Raw genomic sequence first — 22,465 nt, 5'->3', positions numbered from 1 at the left:
TAGGCAGATGGGTAATAAGCCCCTCCCACTAGGAGTGACCAGGTAGAGTCAAAGGCTTTGACACGCCCAGGGGCGGGGTCCCTGGATTACCCCTGGCCTCACCATTGCATCTTCAGTTTAGTTGCAAGCAGTGAACAACCAAAAACACAACTCTTCAGAGAAAAAAGGGGTGGGAGCTACGGCCGTCGGTGGATTTCACGGTAAGTAACAAATCCCATTTTCCCTTTCGTCCACCGACGGATGTAGCTGCTGCTTTAAATAAGACGGATGGGACGTCCAAAAGCAGTAACCACTGAAGGGGTGGGGAAAGGACAAACTTAAAAGAATGCAATTCCCACGGCTAACATGGGCTCCATGTTGTATAGTTGTCCAACAAGTAACAACTGGGGCTCAATTGTAGCAAAACCATAAAGGAGAAGGAAAAGTAGACTGCTCCTTAAATGGTGGCCTGCAGCACCTTGCGGCCAAAGGACGCATCCGGGGATGCTAACACATCCACTCTGTAAAACTTGGTGAACGTATGTACAGATGACCAAGTGGCTGCCTTGCAAACCGGCATCACGGACGCCTGATGGCGGAAATCCCAAGAGGCACTCAACGCCCGTGTAGAGTGAGCCGTGACAGGGAAAGGAGGAACCTTGCCCTTAAGAGAATACGCCTTCACCACAGTCTGTCTGATCCAACGAGAGATGGTTGCCGCAGACGCAGCCTGACCCTTACGGGGTCCATCCGTATTCCCAGAGAGTCCGACTTACGAAAGGACTCAGTCTCCAGATACACCCGAACCACATCCAAGCAATGCAAGGCAATTTCCTTAGGATGTAAAGGTTTCGGACAGAGTGCCGTAACACTACCTTATCCCTGTGTATTACCAGATAAGGATAGCGCCGCTAGTTCAGAAACCCTGCGCGCAGAGGTGATAGCCACCAAAAAGGCAACTTTCTGCGACAAGGCTTTCAAGGAAATGTGTCTTATGTTCTCGAAAGGAGATTTCTGAAGAACCGACAAAACCTAATTAAGGTCCCAAGGAGGTAACAGAGACCTCCTGGGGGGAGCCAAATGGCGAACCCCCTGAAGAAACGTACGAATCAAAGAGTGCGTAGCCAAAGGGCGTTGGAAGTACACAGCCAAGGCCCAGATCTGACATTTAAGTGCGCCCAACGCCAAAATGTTGGTCAACCCCTTTCTGTAGAAAGGTCAGGATCCTGCTGATAGTAAAGGATCTAGGATGCAGCTTCAGCGATTCAAAACCAAGCAATGTACGCTTTCCACGTACAATGATAAATCTTCCGAGATGTGGACTTCCTAGCCTTGAGTAAGGTAGGCATCACAGAATCGGACAGACCTGTCCTTTAACACCTTGCTCTCAACAGCCAAGCCGTTAAAGCCAGCGACTGTAAAGCAGGATGGAAGAACGAACCCTGAGATAGAAGATCTTACCGCAGAGGAAGTGTCCACGGACCTGCGACCTTCAGCTAAATCACGTTGGCGTACCAGGATCTCCGGGGCCAATCAGGAGACACCAGAATTACCTGAATCACTTCTAGCTCGACCCTGCGTAGCAGAAGAGATAAAAGTTTCAGCTGAGGAAATGCATAAATTAGCCCGTACTGGCTCCAGGGAGCCACCAGGGCATCTGCTGCATCGGCCAGAGGATCTCTGGACCGAGCCACAAACTTTGAGACGTTCCTGTTTTGTCTGGAGGTGAACAGGTCCACATCCGGGGTCCCCCACCGGAGACTCAGCAGGTGGAACACCTGTGGATGCAGGGACCACTCTTCCTGATCCCGGGTTTGACGACTCAGGTAGTCCGCCTGCCAATTGTCTACGCCGGGAATGTACACGGCGGACAGGGCTGGGACGTAGTCCTCTGCCCAGCGCAGGATCTCTGCTTCCTCCAGAGCTGTCAGGGCACTCCTGGGGCCCCCTTGATTGACATATGCCACGGCCGTGCCATTGTCGGACTGGACTCGGACAGAATACCCCTTGAGACTGTCCGTCCAGTGGAACAGGCACAACTTGTTTGCTCTCAGTTCCAGAACGATGATCGGGAGCTTGGACTCTTCCAACGACCAGGTCCCTTGAACATTCAGGGTGCCCAGCACTCCCCCCCCCCAACTGGTTAGACAGGCATCTGTCGTCACCACCCTCCAGAATGCATGGAAGGAAGGATTTCCCATGGAGAAGAATCAGAGAGCTGAGCCATCAGGGAGTCCTTGGATCTCCGACTCAAACAAATCAGACTGTCCAGAGATAGAGGTTCCTTGCCCCATTTGACAAGGATCTCCTGTTGCAAAAGTCTCATGTGGGCCTTAGCATATGGTACAGCCTCGAAGGAGGACACCATCAGACCCAGCACCTGCACAGATGACCTGAGACACCAGGTCGCAAGCCAGCAGCGACAGAATCGTTTCCCTTAACTTCTGTAACTTCACAGAAGGTAGAAATACCTTTGCCGAAGCTGAATTTAGGATCATCCCTAGATACTCCAGGCTGGTTGTTGGAACCAGGGCAGATTTCTGAAGGTTGAGATACCAACCAAACTGCTTTAGAGTGTGAATAGTCACCTCCAAATCCCGTTTCAATGTCACAGACGAGTCCGCTCGGAGAAGATCCTCCAGATACCCCAAAATCGCTATTCCTCCCCGTTGTAGCAGAGCCAGGATAGGCGCTAACACCTTGGTGAAGACCCTGGGAGCAGAGGCGAGACCAAACGCCACAAATTGAAAATGGTCCTTGCCCACCACGAAGTGAAGGAATCGTCAATGACCCTGGCAAATAGGGACATGGATATAGGCATCCTTGATATCGATCGAGGCCAACAGGTCCCCCTGATTCAAGAACACCACCACTGACCGTAGGGATTCCATGCCAAATTTCTGGACGCGCACAAAGCGGTTCTGAGTTTTGAGGTCCAAGATCGGACGCAATTTGCCCTTCTTCCGTGGAACGGTAAACAGGTTCAAAGGAAGAAACTCACATAGTGCTGACATCCTTTATACATATTTTATTGAAAAAAACTGAATTTTTGTAAAATCTTACCTGTAAAATTCCTTTCTCTGAGTCCTCCGACAGTCGCCGCCTCCTCTAAGTCATCACTGTTGGGGTATTGTCTTCCTATCCGTAGGAATAGCTAGGCATATAGACTTAGTCCAAAGACAAAAGGCATTAGCATATACACACCCATGGGGGCTGTCCCATCTGGTCAATACCCCCCCTGCATCACCACTCCCAACTCAGTTTTGGTAGCATAGCAGTAGGTAATAAGAACCCCAAAAGAGGGGCGGGGGCGGCGACTGTCGGAGGACTCAGAGAAAGGAATTTTACAGGTAAGATTTTACAAAAATTCAGTTTTCTCCTACGTCCTCCGACAGTCGCCGCCTCCTCTAAGTCATCACTGTTGGGATGTCCCAAAGCAGTATAGACATGAGGGGTGAGAGACGCAACCGTAGAAAAGGCAACGCAGTACCCACATCAGAGAAAGGAATCTTACATGCACCGTAAGAGAACCAACTGGGCAACAGAAAAAACAATGCTCAACAGGAGCAACAGCCCAGGAAAGCAAATGCCAACAGCCAGGGACCCAGAGAAAAAATTAAAGGGTCCATCATGGCACTGCCGCACTGAGAACTTTGCGGCCAAAAGAAGCATCAGCTGATGCCAGAACGTCTACTTTGTAGAACTTGGAAAAGGTGTGCACCGACGACCAAGTCGCCGCCTTGCACACCTGGGCCACCGAGGCCCGATGCCAATAGGCCCAGGATGCACTCAAAGACCTGGTAGAGTGCGCCTTAACCGGGAAGGGCGGAACCCGTTCCTTCAAGGCGTAAGCTTGCTCAATGGTCTGTCTGATCCATTTGGCAATAGTTGCTGCGGACGCAGCCATGCCCTTCCAAGATCCCTCAGGAAGGACAAAGAGGGAATCCGTCTTCCGAAAGGATTCCGTAAACGACAGGTAAACCCTGATCGCCCTGACAACATCCAAGGAATGAAAGGCAATCTCCTTTGGATGTTTAGGCTTTGTACAAAGCGAAGGCAGGACAATGTCCTCATTAAGGTGAAATTCAGAGATCACCTTGGGAAGGAAGGATGGGGGTGGACGCAAAACCACCTTATCCTTGTGAATTATCAGGTAAGGGGAGCGGCAAGACAACGCCGCCAGCTCCGACACTCTGCGAGCCGAAGTGATCGCCACCAGAAAAGCAACCTTTTTCGACAGCAGAGGCAACTATATCTCCCTGATGTTTTCTAAGGGAGCACGCTGTAACGCGGACAGAACCAAGTTCAAGTCCCATGGAGGTAAAGGCTCCTTCCTGGGAGGAGCCAGATGTCGCACACCTTGAATGAAGGTGCGCACCAAGGAATGAGACGCCACAGGGCGTTGGAAAAGGACAGCCAGTGCAGACACCTGGCCCATTATCGTGGCCAGCGCCAGGCGCTGATCCACTCCAGACTGGAGGAAAGCCAAGATTCTTGACACCGAGTAAGAACGAGGGGAGAACCCCCTGGACTCACACCAGGTGAAATAGGCTTTCCAGGTACGGTAATAGATCTTACCAGAGGAGGATTTTTCTAGCCATGATTAGGGTAGGGATAACCTCAGGGGATAGACCCTTGTCCTTTAAGACATGGGTCTCAACAGCCAGGCCATTAAAGCCAGCGACTGTAAAGCAGGATGGAAGATTGGACCTTGAGACAGGAGATCTTCCCGCAGAGGCAGACACCACCGAGGCGCCACTGCCAGGTGAACAACGTCGGCGTACCAGGACCGGCGAGGCCAGTCCGGCGCCTCCAGAATCACCATGTGCGGTTCCGAGACCAATCTGCGAAGGAACCGGGATAGTAACTGAATCAGAGGAAAGGCGTACATGAGACGATACTGATGCCAAGGGGCCTCCAACGCATCTGAGGCGTCCGCCAACGGATCGCGCCTTCTTGCCACAAATCTTTCCACCATTCGATTTAGCCGGGATGCGAACAGATCCTCGTCTGGGGATCCCCACCTCGCACACAGCATCTGAAAGACCTCCGGGTGTAGGGACCATTCCCCCTGGTCCAGGGTCTGGCAGCTCAGATAGTCGGCCTGCCAATTTTCCACACCCGGAATGTGAACTGCTGAGATCGCCGGAACATGAGCCTCGGCCCAAGACAGAATGTCGGTCACCTCCCGGGCCGCTCGAGCACTCCTGGTGCCCCCCTGGTGGTTGATGTAAGCCACCGCGGTAGCATTGTCCGTCTGTACGCGAACAGGCAGGCCCTGAAGACGGTCCGACCACTGGAAGAGACAGAGTTCTATCGCTCGTAGTTCCAGTACATTTATCGGGAGGGAGGACTCCTCCTCCGACCAAGTGCCCTGGGCAGACAGGTTGCCCAGGACACCACCCCAGCCCGACAGGCTGGCATCCGTGGTAACCACTGTCCACACCAACGGACGGAAGGACTTGCCTTCCGCCACCGACGGGGACTGGATCCACCATAGAAGAGCCAATCTGGTCTGGCGACTCAAGGAGACATCCAGATCCAAGGACCGAGGAAGTCTGTCCCACCTGGCCAGGATCTCCGTCTGGAGAGCCCGCGTGTGGAACTGGGCAAAGGGAATCGCCTCGAAGGCCCACACTATCAACCCCAGGCCCCGCATGCAGGTCCTGAGTGACGAGGACGGATTGTCCCTGAGGGACCTGAGTTCGTCCTGCAAAGTCCGGAGCTTGTCCTCCGGCAAGAACACCTTTGCCTGAGCAGAGTCCAGAACCATTCCCAGATAGGGAAGGCGAAGCGATGGAGACGATGCTAATTTTTGAACGTTGATGGTCCATCCGAACTCCTGGAGCGTCTGTACCGTGATGGACAGATCGCGCACAAGGTCCTGGCTGGCACGCGATCTCAGAAGCAGATCGTCCAGGTACCCCAGGACCGCAATGCCCTGGGCCCGCAGCAGGCTCAGGACCGGCGCCAACACCTTGGTAAACACCCTTGGTGCCGAAGCGAGACCGAAAGGTAACGCCACAAACTGGTAGTGGTCCTCTGCGATAGCAAACCGAAGGTACCGCTGATGACCCTCGAAAATGGGGATGTGCAGGTACGCATCCTTCAGATCTATCGAAGCCAGGAATTCTCCTGGACTCAAGGAGGCCACAACCGAACGGAGAGACTCCATTCGAAACTTCCGAACACGCACAAAGCGGTTCAGCGCTTTCAGGTCCAGAATAGGATGCACTTTTCCCTCCTTCCTGGGCACAGTGAACAGATTCGAATAAAACCCCCGAAACCTGCCCCGATGAGGCACCGGGACAATCACTCCCTGAGCAAGCAGGTCCTGCACCGCTTGATGCAAGTCCTGCAGACGCCCCGGAAGCAGATGGAGATTGGAGGGAAAGAATCTGTCCGCCGGCCGGGAAAGGAATTCGATCTTGTAACCTGATCGAACGATTTCCTGAACCCACCTGTCCGATATCCGGAGCAGCCAAGGTTGGAGGAAACCGCGCAAACGCCCCCCCCCACCCCTGAAACGGGTGAGGGCGCCCCTTCAGGCAGAGGCGGATTGTCCCGCCGAGCCGGCATTGCCGGCCTTCTGCTTACCCGCCCAGGGCTTCTTCTGGTTGCCCTGGGCCTTGAAGGGCTTGCCCTTGGATTGGTTCCGAAAGGCACGAAAGGACCCCTGATTGGATCTAGGCGCAGAACCCCGCTTGCCTCGGAAAGACTTGTTCTTCGGGTTCTGGGGCAGCATAGTGCTCTTGCCCCCCGTGACGCCTTTTACCAAGGTGTCCAACGCCTCGCCAAAAAGGCGAGAGCCAGCATAGGGAAAATCAGCAACAGTTTTCCTTGAGGACTGGTCGGCCGACCAGCTCTTCAGCCATATCAGTCGCCGGTTAAGTAGGCGAGCCACCAAGGGGGCCTCATTTAAGGCTGCATCACACAAATACATGACTCCTTGGTGGATCTGATCCACCATTACCAGCCGGGCAGGCAGCACGTCATCAGACACGAGATTGCCCCTAAGCATCTTAGTCCAATCAGCCACCGCCTAAGCCACCAGAACGGACGCGAAAACGGGTTTGAGCAACGAACCCGCCACCGTATAGGAATGGCGGGCTAGAGACTCCAACCACCGGTCCGTGGGATCCCGGAAAACCGGGGTATCCTCAGTAGGAACCAAGGTAGCCTTGTTCAACACGGCCACAGTGTGGTCCACCTGTGGAGGCACACACCATCGTGATTCCGTAGCCGGCGCAAAAGGATAAAGCAATTTGAACCTACTAGGTACCAGGAATGGACGCTTTAACGTGCGCCACATTTCATTAACAGTGTAATGGAATTCCGCTGGGCAGGGAAAAACCTGCGCAGACTTGCGGGTCCTGTGCGTCCCAAATGAGGACACAACGCCCGGAGGACAGGGCTCATCCTCTAAATGCAAGGTTTCAACAGAAACTAACTCATCCATGGTCGCCCGTTCTTCAGGTGACCCTGGGGAGGATGTATCAACACCCTCCAGTTCAGCCTCCCCCTCAGACCCCGGGGGATCTAAGGATGAGCGGGACCCTGAAAAGGGCACGCTCGCAGCAGCCATATCCCCATCTGAATCAGAAGAGAGAGACAACCTGGGCCTCTTTCTCGCAGCCCGTTCAGACATCAGTATTTCCATATTTGCCACCAAAGTCGCTACTACAGCAGCCAGATCGGGTCGCAGCGGAGCCACAGGAGAACTGGGGCCCCCCACTAAAGCTGGAGGAAACTTGCTTTCCTGAGAATCCATGGCTCAAGTTATCAGAACAAACTACAGTGCAAAAACGGTGTACTGTCCCCTTTAAGAGCGCTACGGTGTGCGCAGCCCACCGCTACTGCTACAGTGATGAAAGACCCCCAAAGGAGAAAAGAAACTGAGCCAGAAGCGATATACAGAGGGAAATTGAGTGTGATAACCTGCAGAGCCCGCAGAGCGTTGCTACCAGTGTCCTTGCTGCTGATGGAAAGGAAGTGCTGCTGGAGAGGGCTAGACTATATGCCAGACCCCGGGAAAATGGCTGCCCCATAGGGATGCATTGGAGGCTATGCCAAAATGGCAGCCGACATGCGGCCTGGACCGATCGTTCCACCGCCCACAAAATGGCGGCGGATGGCGCCAAAATGACATGCATGATCGCCCCAGAGGAGCTATACATGTGTGCCCATAGTAAAGATGGCGGACCGTGCGAAAATGCACCGCTGTGGTCGCCGCACAATCACAAACGTCTGCACCCCCAACATGCACCTAAGGTGACACAGGGACAGGGACCCCCAAGGCAACATACAGATCAGCACAAGCGAACCCCGCAGGGATCGCACAGGGAGTCACACAGGCACAGACACGGGGAACACACAGCAACACAGACTGCCACCCCAAACAGAGGCCCCACACAGAAAAGTACTTACCTGTACCAGATGGCGTGGGGAGCCTCCATGCACGGAAAACCTCTGTCCTCATCTGACAGGGAGTGCCGTGAGCCAGGGACATGACGCTGCAGCACCGCAGACGAGTCCTGTGAGGTAGCCACCTCACGGCTGCATCCCTGTAGCGAACAGGGATGGGTCGTTCGTAATGTCAGGGCGAACCATAGCTGAACGATTGATGGCGGGCTGGGGGTCCATCTGACCCTTTTGCTCTGGAGAACCAGGGCGGCCAGTCCAAATCCCAGCACCGCATGATCCATCTTCATCCGAAGAGAAGACTAACACTAGAAGCTGACAAAATAAACAGCTAGTAAAGTAAAAGAAAAAACTGACATTTTCAAAGAAAAAGATTAGGAAGGCTGAGACTGAAGCCCTAGCACAAGGGAAGCCTGACTATTCCTGACGCTAGGCAGATTAAAACTGAGTTGGGAGTGGTGATGCAGGGGGGGGGTATTGACCAGATGGGACAGCCCCCATGGGTGTGTATATGCTAATGCCTTTTGTCTTTGGACTAAGTCTATATGCCTAGCTATTCCTACGGATAGGAAGACAATACCCCAACAGTGATGACTTAGAGGAGGTGGCGACTGTCGGAGGACGTAAGAGAAATTAAAGTTTCACTCACATTTAAAAGGTGCTTCAAGTGCACCACTCTGTATAAATCTTTAGCAAGCTACCTTTCCAAAACCAAATCGTGGTGGTTTGGTGAGAATCTGCCGCCTGATCCGCTGTACAGCAGCAGACAGCCTCACTGAGTGATCCAGAGTAGGGTACTGTCCGTCCTTGCCCCTCCCCTACACGTGACGACACAAGGGACCACGTGTCTTCATCAGGGGAATATATATGTGAGTGAAACTTCTTTTTTCACTAAAATATGTATAAAGGATGTCAGCTCTATGTGAGTTTCTTCCTTTGCATACGATATACACCTGATGACTTGGGAAGAAATGAGGATCCTTACCTGGAAGTAATAAGGAAAAGAGGCTGTTTTCCATGCATATCTGAGGGCTTGTCTGACTATTGCTTAAATAGCATAGTTGCAGGTCATAAGGGGAGCGCCCACTCACAAGGGGGTGCATGTTCTGCTGTGACACTTCGTTATCACATCACTTTGGAGGCATCTGCACTACTGGCACCTTTGAAGAACCCAGATTCATTTATTTTGCACTAATTCAACAAGAACTGTTTTTTGCACATAACGAACTTTGCACGATTTTATCAGTAGTGATTATATTTAGCACCATTGGCACTTTATAAAAGGTCACTATATATCCGCACTATTTGATTTATATTTATGTGATTTTTATTTACACATTGGGCACAGAATATTTACATTTTGTGTTCTCACCTGGTTATCGATATTTTTTATTGCTCAATATTCTTTATTTATCTATGTATACACACATTGGATTTTGATTCATTTTTGTGGTCACATTATGGGTATATGATATTTTTGCGCAACAAATTTTCTATTATATACAAAAAAAGTCTCTCACTCGTAATTAGTGTTTGGCTGAAGGTATTTATTATCAATCAAGGGCGGGAAGATAGCCGCGCTTAATTGACCGATGGCAGCCGGTAAAAAGGTATTATCAGACCAAAAGCAATAAAAAGAAAAAAAGTGTATAGTGCCAGAAACTTCATGAATTGATTATATGCAACAGAAGTATAAATAGACTAAAAAGTCCAAAAAGTCAGTGAGGCCAGGTGCTTAGTTATTAATGAGTAAAGGAAAGAGAAGTTCCAACACCATATAGCTGAAATTTCAAATCCTGGAGGAACCACGTGCTCAAGTAAATGAGATATATATATATATACACACACACACACATATATATATATATATATATATATATATACACACATATTTTGTACCACAGTTTAAAGGGTGCCTCGTTTGCTCATTGAGGGGGATTTTTTTATCTATACAATATAATACATTTATTTTTACTTTTATTAATTTACATTTTTTTATATTGGTTCTTTCACATCATATGCATGCACATGATTAGGTGTATATACGTGCATACACACGTGTGCCTTGTTACATTGTAGGGCATATATATGTCCGCACTTTCAATTACTGATTTTGAAGTACTTTTTGTTAGATTCAATGAGCCGGATTGCTCCCCCTTGATGGCCGAGACTAGGTGGTCAGATATGGATTTATAGATGGAGGGTGTGGGAGTGTAGGCATATTAGACTATAGTGCACGGATGGCGAGCGCTATACCCAACGATGGGCTAGGTCTAGGTGGAAAGGATCGTCCTGGTGTTTACATACGCCAGCCTGGACGTATGGAAGGAAATGACGTCAGCGGAAGTGATGTCAACAGGTTGGAACGCATGACGCGGCAACCCGGAAGTTGACCAGCGGCGTGCGTTCCACGGAGCCATTGTTCGGATATGCTGCGGAGTTTTGCAGCTTCTGGTCGGCTCCTTCCCTCCTAAACCCCTCGCCACCATCCCTCAACACCCTCCTGCTTTAGAAACAAGCATCTGATTGATTTTATGTGGGTCACTCAGCAAAGGGGTAAGCCTGTTCTAAACATCAATCACTATGGACATTGCCTGGATATCATCCGGATGGTTCCCAGCAGGCTTAATTGGCCCTCTGGGATCTCCATCCGCTCTGCCATAACATCCTTAGAGGTACAGGTGGGGCATGCATATGTTCAGTAATACACGAATGGTCCCCCAATATTAGTGAAAGTTTTTCGAGTACCTTCGTGAATCACATTTAATACCAGTTTTTATTCATATTGTGAGTATTATGCTATTATATATGGAAGTTAATTATTGTAGCTGCACTCTGTAGATCAACTTTTCAACTGTATGTATAACTGTTTTACTTTGTTTTGATAATGTGACTGTGGTACATTTATCACATGGGTTCCACTAACCAACCCAGTTGGGGGTTAAATGGCAGTGCTACAAGAGGGAAGGGTGTAGTATCGCTGCCACACCCCTAGAGGGAGAGGCTCCCGAGATCCGAGGGAGGAGGTTTGAGCAATGCATTGCTATTTAAACTTATGAGTAGGTCATGACACAGTGGCTCTAAGGAAGAGGCTGAGCCTCGAAACACGTCAGCCGTCATCTTAACAGGATTATGGACTAACACATGGACTATTCCTGACACAGGAGCGACTGAGCTTGATATGATTATTTTCTACCTTTGTTTGTGAGTAGCCATTTTTTATGTTGCATAAATAAAGCCTATTTTTCAGGATAATGCACTAGGTCGCTGCGCCCTTTCTTTGTTTCTTTTTACCTTTAGTACTGTTGGACAACCCCAGTCCTTTTTGGGCAGCAAGACTCTAGCCATCCGAGACGCCATATGCGAGTCCCGTGGGGAGTGTGGTCGGGAAGCTTGGATTCTAAGCGCAGGAGAAAGGTGATATCACCTTATTGTTTTGGAAAAGTAATCTCCTTACTGGAACATTAGACCCCCGGTTAAGGAAGGTCAGACGGGCATAGATCACAAAAACCACAGAGTAAGCGGTATTCCCAAAGATATCTGGCACCAGGACCGTCACACTTGCTTCATAAATAGTATTGGATCGTCATAAAGTCACAATTTCTAAGTTCCTTGTCACGAATGGTAAAGGGCGCCCCTCCAAAGACAAATGGAGCTCAATAGTGAAGTACGTAGGTTTATTAAAATTAAAAAAAAAAACAAGGTAAATAACTCACATGTTGTTGCATGATACAAAACACATTTTCAACCTGGCCGCGGCTGGGGGCGTTTCGTCACAGCATACGACATTATCAAAGGCAAAGCCCACACCAAGCAGCACGCCTTAAATAGGGTCTCCGACCGGAAGGCGTGATGACGCATTTCTGTCTCAGGTTACTCAATGAGGACGTTGATGGAACACACCTCCGGAAGCCGCATCACCGGAAGTTACATCACATCCGAGCTTCCGCACCGGAGGAGTAAATGTAAATGTCCGGAAATATGTGCTAAACCAGGAAGCTTGCGTTCCACAGCAGAGAGACAAAAAATGAAAAAAAAAAAAAAAAAACACCCATCTTTCATTAAAGGTATTGGACCTTTAATGAAAGATGGTGTTTTTTTTTTCGTTTTTCCATTGTTACCCGTTTTTTCATTATATGGCCCATTTTATTAAGTTTCCCTGGAATAATACCCTGATTGGACTGTTGACCGTTTGGTTGTGTCCATGCGTGGGTTTTTCTGGGAGAGGTTATAGGACGCAGGATGGAACGCATGTGTTCTGGCACTTTGTCTCTCTGCTGTGGAACGCAAGCTTCCTGGTTTAGCGCATATTTCCAGACATTTACTCTTCCGGTGCGGAAGCTCGGATGCGATGTAACTTCCGGTGATGCGGCTTCCGGAGGTGCGCCCCATCCAACGTCCTCATTGAGTAACCGGAGGGTAAATGGCGTCATCATGCCTTCCGGTCGGAAACCCTATTTAAGGCGTGCTGCTTGGTGTGGGCTTTGCCTTTGATAACGTCCTATGCTGTGACGAAATGCGTCAGATACGCCGGCCCGCATGCAGACACGCCCCCAGCTGTGGCCATCTTGAAAATGTGTTTTGTATCATGCAACATGAGTTATTTACCTTTTTTTTTTAATTTTAATAAACGTACGTACTTCACTATTGAGTTCCATTTGTCTTTGGAGGGGCACCCTTTACCATTCGTGACAAGGAACTTAGAAATTGTGAATTTATGACGATCCAATACTATTTATGAAGCAAGTGTGACGGTCCTGGTGCCAGATATCTTTGGGAATACCGCTTACTGTGGTTTTTGTGATCTATGCCCGTCTGACCTTCTTTAACCGGGGGTCTAATGTTCCGGTAAGGAGATTACTTTACTTGAGTATGTGGTTCCTCCAGGATTTGGAATTTCAGCTATATGGTGTTGGAACTTCTCTTTCCTTTACTGATTACTGACTCTAAGCACCTGGCCTCACTGATTTTTTAGTCCATTTATACTTCTGTTGTATACAATTAATTCATGAAGTTTCTGGTGCTGTACACTTTTCTTTTTATTTATTATCAAATCAACTGTGTTGACTCTTTAAATCTTAACAGAAACTACCCAAATGACCCTCATTAAAGTTTACATACCTGGTGATTTTGGCCTGATAACATGCACACAAGTTGACACAAAGTGGTTGGAATGGCTATTGAAAAGGTAACCATCCTCACCTGGGATCTGTTTGCTTGTAATTAGTGTGTGTATAAAAGGTGAATGAGTTTCTGGACTTCTGACAGACCCTTGCATCTTTCATCCAGTGCTGCACTGAATTTTCTGGATTCAGAGTCATGGGGAAAAGCAAAAGAATTATCAAAGGATCTGCGAGAAAAGGTAGTTGAACTGTATAAAACAGGAAAGGGATATAAAAAGATATCCAAGGAATTGAGAATGCCAATCAGCAGTGTTCAAACTCTAATCAAGAAGTGCAAAATGAGGGGTTCTGTTAAAACTAAACAACGGTCAGGTAGACCAATTATAATTTTCGCCACAACTGCCAGAAAATTAGTTTGGGATGCAAAGAAAAACCCACAAATAACTTCAGGTGAAATAAAGGACTCTCTGAAAACGTGGTGTGGCTGTTTCAAGATACACAATAAGGAGGCACTTGTAGAAAGATGGACTGCATGGTCGAGTCGCCAGAAGAAAGTCATTACTACGCAAATATTAAATATAAAGTGCCAGCGCTTAGGATAAAAATGTATGATCAATAAATATCAACTAAATGGCTGCTGCTGATAAAAGGAGGGATGCCTTTAAAAAGAATAAAATTATGTATCAGCGCTGCTTCGTGTGTTTGTTAAGATTACCAATAGATCTCTCAACCACACTAATTTTGATCTGTGCTAATAAAGTCACTTTATTTATAAGCACAGATCAAAATTAGTGTGGTTGAGATATCTATTGTTAATTTTAACAAACACACGGAGCAGTGCTGATACATAATTTTATTATTATTTATTATTACTACTATGCAAATGCCACAAAGTAACCCGCTTACAATACGCCAAACAGCACATTGACAAGCCTCAAACCTTCTGGCACAAAGTCATTTGGAGCGATGAGACCAAAATTGAGCTTTTTGGCAACAACTATAAAAGCTACATTTGGAGAGGAGTCAATAAGGCCTATGATGAAAGGTACACCTTTCCTACTGTGAAACACGGAGGTGGATCGCTGATGTTTTGGGGATGTGTGAGCTACAAAGGCACAGGAAATCTGGACAGAATTGATGGTATGATGAATGCAGTATGTTATCAAAAAACACTGGAGGAAAATTTGCATTCATCAGCCCGGAAGCTGCGCATGGGACGTACTTGGACATTCCAACATGACAATGATCCTAAACACAAGGCCAAGGCGACCTATCATTGGCTACAGCAGAATAAAGTAAAGGTTCTGGAGTGGCCATCTCAGTCTCCTGACCTCAATATCATTGAGTCACTATGGGGAGATCTCAAACGTGCAGTTCATGCAAGACAGCCTAAGAAATTACAGGAACTGGAGGCTTTTTGCCAGGAAGAATGGGCGGCTTTACCATCTGAGAAGATAAAGAGCCTCATCCACAAATACCAGAAAAGACTTCAAGCTGTCATTGACGTTAAAGGGGACAATACACGGTATTAAGAACTGGGGTATGTAAACTTTTGATCAGGATCATTTGGGTAGTTTCTGTTGTCATTATGATTTAAAAAGAGTAAACCCAGTTGATTGATAACAAATGGCTTCAGCCAAACACTAACCACGAGTACATGAGTGAAAGAAAAGTTTTTGTGTTATTCATATTCTCTGAAAAATGGCCAAGAAATCAAATTCTACCAGGGTATGTAAACTTAAGAGCACAAATATATATATATATATATATATATATATATATATATATATATATATATATATATATATATACACACATACATACATACATATATACACCACACATATACATACATATATATATATGTATTACATACACACACACATGTAGGAGACAAATGTCAATTGGCCTGGGTGGCAAGTGGTTAAAAAGCAGGTGAGGTGTGAATGTCTTTCCAGCTTTTGAAGCAATAAAAGACTCAAGACCTGAACAACTACAACTGGCTGATCCTCAAAAAGCAGAGGACAATACATTAATAAAGTTTGAAACAGCCCCCAGAAAATCTTAGTCAAAGTCAGGAGATTGCGGTGCACACAAAACCGTGTCTTTAGCATTAAACTGCTGTTAACTCCAACATTTGGGTAACAAACAGCAACAGGGGAAAAATCGGAGCAACAAGGGCCCCATTTGATTTAAGAGCTCAGGGGGGTCCAAGTTAGACTCTGCAGAGGACACTTGAGCTTACTTAAGAGCATTCGTTGCAGAGTACTACAGAAGCTGAGCACAATCCGTTAGGAAATTTAGAGTACCAAAATTAGGGCAGCAGAATTGTCCTTTGTTTTTGGAAAAACATTACGTTCATGTAGCAGTAATGCAATTACGCCCAAAGTGAGGAGAGACCTCTAATACTACCAGGGGAGCTGGTGCTGAGGGTTTCAGACAACTGAAATTGACCGAATCACTGTAGCTGGCCAAAAAGAAAAAAAAAAAAAAAAAAAAACAGAGCAGATCAGCAATCAACTAGAACGATCTTACACACCAAATAGGTGTTCAGTGACATGATCATGCCTGTGGCTGGCCTGGAAAGATCTCCGGGACCAACACAAATGTCTGGAAAGCAACTCAATATCCAAAGTCGCATTACAGGCTAGCGCCACATGTCCAGTTGGGTCCAGGTATGGCCTCCAAAGCTAATGTGGCATAAACGCCTATTTGGATTGCCGTTATATAGCAGCTAAAGCAGTGACGAATTAAGATTGAAGTTAACGAGAAGAACATTATACAAAGTCTAGCACAAAAACAACTTAAGTAGCAGAGCTGAAGGAAAAGTGTACAGCTTCCTTTGACAACAAAAAACGGGCATTATAGGGGTAGAGGAGGGATTATACAGCGGCCAACTTGCTTTTGCCAGTGTCCTAAACTCTTTAAGTTGGCAGTACAACTTCACTGTTGGAGTCCCTCAATAGATAAGAAAGAAAAAGCCACAAACTCCAAGCAGACAGATTTTGTCAGAGTGTGAGACATGAATTCAGTGCTGCAAGGCAACATGCTAGTTCTATAGACCTGCACCACATGGTTTAGGACTTTTTATGAGACAAATCAGCACAGTGTATTGGTACATAAAAGTGATGGGGTACAATATATAATAATGAGAAGTTTTTCCAGCAATCAAAACCACATTTTTATTACTTGTCATTTTCTAGTGCAGGTGTCAATCTGATTAGTGGCTGTGGGCTAAAATTTGTTTTTATCCAATACCACAAGCTCCATGAAATCTGGAACAGCACAGAAGTTTGATAAACAATTACCGGCGATGTACCTTCAGGAGTATTATATGGGGGTTTGTAGCTGAAGTCCAGAGAAAAGTCTGGTCCCTCGCAGAGCCTGTGGCAGGCAATGGGGAAGATGGGTTCAAGCAAAGCAAGGCGTGTCTCAAAATAATCCTTTATTGCATCTTCCACCACTCTGGAAAGTCTGTGGGAACAGTTGGAGAAAGTTAATCCACTCATAGGTTATCAAGGCTCTTATATTATTTGCATAAGAAAATACAATGAGAGTATCCTATGCAATGATCTGGCAATTATTAGGTCATTAGGAACTCACCAGTGGTAGATCACCTGCACTTCAAACATTAACTGCTCCCCCTCCAGCCACTATGCTAAAAGGGCCAGATGGAACAGGTGACAATGTTGGGGGGGGGCATATATACAGCCTCCTGCCTTGGCTGCTTATGCGTGGCTCCTAGTGCGTGCAATCGCATGCTCAGTGATTGCGGTGTCCCTCTGACACACGGGATCACAGAGCAGGGCACATGGCTAGGGAATATTGATGACATGGAATGCCAGTGCGACAGTCAGTTTCGCTGATCAATAGCTACAGCAGTACAATGTCACCATACTGACAGTAAATTGTTCGGACAGTATGACAAAAATTGTATTTTGACTTACCGTAAAATCAATTTCTCTGATGTTCATTGACGGACAGCTCCTTGTATTCATAACCATTGGGTTATACTGCCCCAGGACAGTAGGCAGAAAAAAATTCTGGCTACACACATGGGCAGTCCTAGGGGATATACTCCCTCTCTCCTCTATAGCCACTAAATTTTGTTACAATCTGTGTCAGGAAAATTAAACCCCATAGAGGGATGGGTGCTGTGTCCATTAATGACCATCAGAGAAATTGATTTTACAGTAAGTTAAAAAACTAGATTTTTGACTTGCCGTAAATTCCTTTTCTATGAAGTTCATTGACAGATGCAGCTCCATATTCTTCTTGACCACTAGGTTATGCTGCCCCCTACAGGAGTAGGACACTAGGCAGGAACATTTTTTTTTACCACGCCTATGGGGCAGTCTCTGCAGGCATACACCCACTCACTCTGCTATAGGATTCAGTTTTGTTGCAAGCAGTGTTTAGAAAAAAAACCCCATACCACTCAGAAAGAGAGGCAGGTGCTGCGTCTGTCAATGAACTTCAGAGAAAAGGATTTTACGGTAAGTCAAAAATCCAGTTTTCTCCATTGTTCACTGACAGACGCAGCTCCATATTCTTCTTGACCATTGGGACATCCCAAAGCGGTATTTGCATGAGGGGTGGGAAAACAAACGCAGGAGAATGTAATTCCCCAAAGGCTAAACCAGTGAACATGGAGCTCAACCAAGAACAACTGGAGCTCACCTGGAAACAACATACACCCTCAAAGAGAACATTTTCTCTTTTAAACAGCAGCCTGCAAAACCTTGCGGCCAAAAGAAGCATCCAAAGATGCCAACACATCTACTTTGAAGAATTTTGTAGACCTGTGAACAGACAACCAACGCCTTGCAAACTTTGACGCCTGATGGCGAAAAGCCCAAGAGGTATACAGCGCCCTAGTAGAATGCACCTTCATAGGGAAAGGTGGAACCTGACCCTTCAGTGACTAGGTCTGTACCACTGTCTGCCTGATCCATCTGGATATGGTCGCAGCATATCCTTGGGATGCTTGGACTTAGGACAGAGTGAAGGCAGCACAATGTTTTAATTCAAATGGAAATCAGAAACCACCTTAGGAAGAAACGACTAATTAAGTTGAATTACCACTTTATCTCTGTGACCACCAGATAAGGTGAAAGACAGGATAGAGCCGCCAATTCAGATACTCTGCAAGCAGAGGGAATAGCCAATAAAAGGGCTACCTTCGGCGACAGTGTAAGCAGAGGAATCTCCCTAATGTTCTCACAGGGAGTTTTTTGAAGAACAGACAGTACCAAGTTAAGATCAAACGGAGGTAAAGGGGATTGTATTGGAGGAGCCATATGGCGAACCCCTTGAACAAAAGTGCAAATCAAGGCATGCGTAGCTAAAGGGTGTTGAAAAAACAAAGCCAAAGCAGACACTTGGCCTTTAACCACTTAAGCCGGAGGATTTTGCAGCTTAAAGACCAGACCCCTTTTTTCAACTTGGCACTGTGTGAATTTAACTGACAATTGCGCAGTCATGCAATGCTGTACCTAAACGAAATTTACGTCCTTTTTTTTCCCACAAACAGAGCTTTCTTTTGGTGGTATTTGATCGCCTCTGCGCTTTTTATTTTTTGCGATGATATTAAAAAAAGATTGAAAATTTTGCAAAAAAATGACATTTTCAAGTTTGTCTTTTAAAAAATATCCAATATACTCAATTTATGTCATTTTTTTGGCCAAAATATATTTAGCTACATGTCTTTGAAAAAAAAAAACAAATGAGCGTATTTTTATTGGTTTGCGCAAAAGTTATAGCGTCTACAAACTATGGTGTAAATACTGCATTTTCATGAAGTGCTAAAATGGCAGGGCAGTACAAAACCCCCCCAAACTACCACTTTTTGGAAAGTAGACATCCTAAGGAATGTTCTGAGAGGCATGTTGAGCTCATTGAATATTTCATTTTTTTGTCACAGGTGTTTGAAAAATGACTAAAAAAAGATTTTTTTTTTTTTTTTTTTACACAAAGTTGTCATTGAAATTATATATTGCTCACACATGCCATAGGTATATGTGTAATTACACCCCAAAATATATTCTGCTGCTTCTCCTGAGTACAGGGATACCACATATGTGAGACTTTTTGGGAGCCTAGCTGTGTACGGGACCCCGAAAACAAATCACCACCATCAGAATTTCAAAGGGCGTACATTTTTCATTGCATTTTCTCACTACCTATAACGGTTTAGGAGGCCCTGAAATGTCAAGATACCACAAACCCCCCCCAAATGACCCCATTTTGGAAAGTAGACACCCCAAGCTGTTTGCTGAGAGGCATGGTGAGTCCATGGAATATTTTATATTTTGCCACAAGTTTTGGGAAAATTAAAATTTTTTTTTACACAACGTTGTCACTAAAAGATAAATTTCTCACACATGACATGGGTATATGTGGAATGACACCCCAAAATACATTCTGCCGCTTCTCCTGAGTATGGGGATGCCCCATGTGTGAGACTTTTTGGGAGCCTAGCTGTGTACAGGACCGCAAAAGCCAATCAACACTCTCAGGTTTTCTAATGGCGTAAATTGTTCATGTCACCTCTGCACTACCTGTCACAGTTTCGGAGGCCCTAAAATTCCAAGATAGCACAAAACCCCCCCAAATGACTCCATTTTGGAAAGTAGACACCCCAAGCTATTTGCTGAGAGGCATAGTGAATCCATGGAATATTTTATATTTTGCCACAAGTTCCGGAAATATATATATTTTTTTACACAAAGTTGTCAGTAAATGATATATTGCTCACACATGCCATGGGTATATGTGAAATGACACCCCACGGGGTATCCCTGTACTCAGGAGAAGCAGCAGAATGTATTTTGGGGTGTCATTTCACATATACCCATGGCATGTGTGAGCATTATATCATTTATTGACAACTTTGTGTAAACAAAAAAAAAAAAAAAAAAAAATTTCCCGAAACTTTTGGCAAAATATAAACTATTCCATGGACTCACCATGCTTCTCAGCCAATATCTTGGAGTGTCTACTTTGCAAAATGGGGTCATTTGGGGGGGGGGGGGGGGGTTTGTGCTATCTTGAAATTTCAGGGCCTCTGAAACTGTGACAGGTAGCGCAGTGGTAAAATCAGCAATTTACGCCATTAGAAAACCTGAAGATGTGGACTGGTTTTCGGGGTCGCGTACACAGCTAGGCTCCCAAAAAGTCTCACACATGTGGTATCCCTGTACTCAGGAGAAGAAAAAGAATGTATTTTGGGGTGTCATTTCACATATTCCCATGGCATGTGTGAGCAATATATCATTTAGTGACAACTTTCTGTAAAAAAACAACAAAAAAAAAAAAATTTTTCCCGAAACTTGTGGCAAAATATAAAATACTCCATGGACTCACCATGCCTCTCAGAAAATAGCTTTGGGTGTCTACTTTTCAAAAAGGGGTCATTTGGGGGGTGTTTGAACTGTCCCGGCATTTTATGCTCAATCTTATCCACACATCACCCACTCTTCTAACCACTTGAAAACCAAGCCTTTTCTGTGCCTTTTTGTTTACATGAAAACATTTTTTTTTTTTTACTAGAAAATTACTTTGAACCCCCAAACATTATATATTTCCTTAAAGCAGAGGCCCTATAGAATAAAATGGTGGATGTTGCAAATTTTTTTGTCACACGGTATTTGCGCACAGATTTTCCAAACGCAATTTTTGCGAAAAAAATTAATTTTATTTTAATTTATTGCACAAATACACTATATAATTCCATTTTTTTGGTAAAATTTAAAAGATGATCTTATGCCGAGTACATAGATACCAAACATGACATGCTTTAAAAATTGCGCACGCCTGCCCAGCGGCAACAAAGTACGTACATTTTTAAAAACCTTTAAGAGTCTCTACAGGTTACCACTTTAGACTTACAGAGGAAGTCTACTGCAAGAATTACTGCACTCGATCTGGCGTTCGCGGCGATACCTCACATGCATGCTGCAATTGCGGTTTACATATGACACTAGACCAACGCTTGCGTGTGCCATTGCGCGCAAGCACGGGGGGAAAGGGGGGGCTCGATTTTTTTATTTTGCTTCTTTATGTTATTTTGACACCTTTCCTTTAATTTTCTTTTTTTAATCATTTTTATTGTTCTCACAGTGAATTTAAATATCCCCTATGATAACAATCTGTAGTGACAGGGTCTTTTAGACTCTAGATCTCTCCTCTGACCTTAACGCATCTGACCACACCAAAATTGGTGTGATAAAATACTTTCCCAATTTCCCAATGGCCCTGTTTATTTCTGGCGAAAAAGAAGTCATGAAATGCTCGTAGCTTCCGGTATCTTAGGCCATAGAGATGATTGGAGCCATTCTCATCTCCAATTAGCTCTATGGTTAGATAATTGAACCACCGGCTGCACTCTCGGGTTAACCGGTGGGACAGGAGAGCCCGAGAAAAACCACAGAAGGCTGCGGGAGGCGGCGGTGGGGGGTGGGCCCCTCCCACTGCATGTAAAAGCAGTCTAGCGGCCAATTACCTGCTAGGATTGCTTTTACATGTAAGCCGACCGCTGGCTGTAAAAAACGATACCAAGATGATGCCTAAATCTGCAGGCATCATCCTGGTATAACCGCTCAAAGTCCAGCAACGTACCAGTACATTGCTGGTCCTTGTTTGGCATATAGGTTTTTTTTTTTTTTTCATGCAGCCTGTGGGCTGAACGGAAAAAAAGAGAACCTATCAGAAATCAGCACAGGAATAATGCGTAGTATTACTCATCATTAACCGCCCAAACAGCCACCCACTGAATTTAATGATGGGTATACACGACACTATCCACGTATACCAAAATAGGATTTTAACTGCAGTGCTGAAATCAGAAAATCACCACAGCTGCTACCAGCAAAGGTATCCTGTTTGTCCTGTATATTCTGTCAATGTCATGGTAGCCGACGAGTACCTGCAAGAGAAACAGG

At 46.0% G+C, this 22,465-nt stretch overlaps 1 protein-coding gene across 1 annotated transcript in view; it reads right to left on the bottom strand.

Moving 5' to 3' along the window:
* The window catches only part of MPHOSPH8 (M-phase phosphoprotein 8), a 268,249-nt gene that overhangs the window by 50,973 nt on the left and 194,811 nt on the right, over nt 1–22,465 (bottom strand). Inside the window, exon 11 of the mRNA XM_082247634.1 lies at nt 16,843–16,997. Within this exon, the coding sequence (XP_082103760.1) occupies nt 16,843–16,997 (155 nt within the window). The remainder of the gene's footprint in view (nt 1–16,842; nt 16,998–22,465) is intronic.

The sequence above is a fragment of the Pelophylax lessonae genome (assembly GCF_965119305.1).
Source record: "Pelophylax lessonae genome assembly, chromosome: 2".
Lineage (NCBI taxonomy): Eukaryota > Metazoa > Chordata > Amphibia > Anura > Ranidae > Pelophylax > Pelophylax lessonae.
This window is presented reverse-complemented; position numbering and strand designations above follow the sequence as displayed.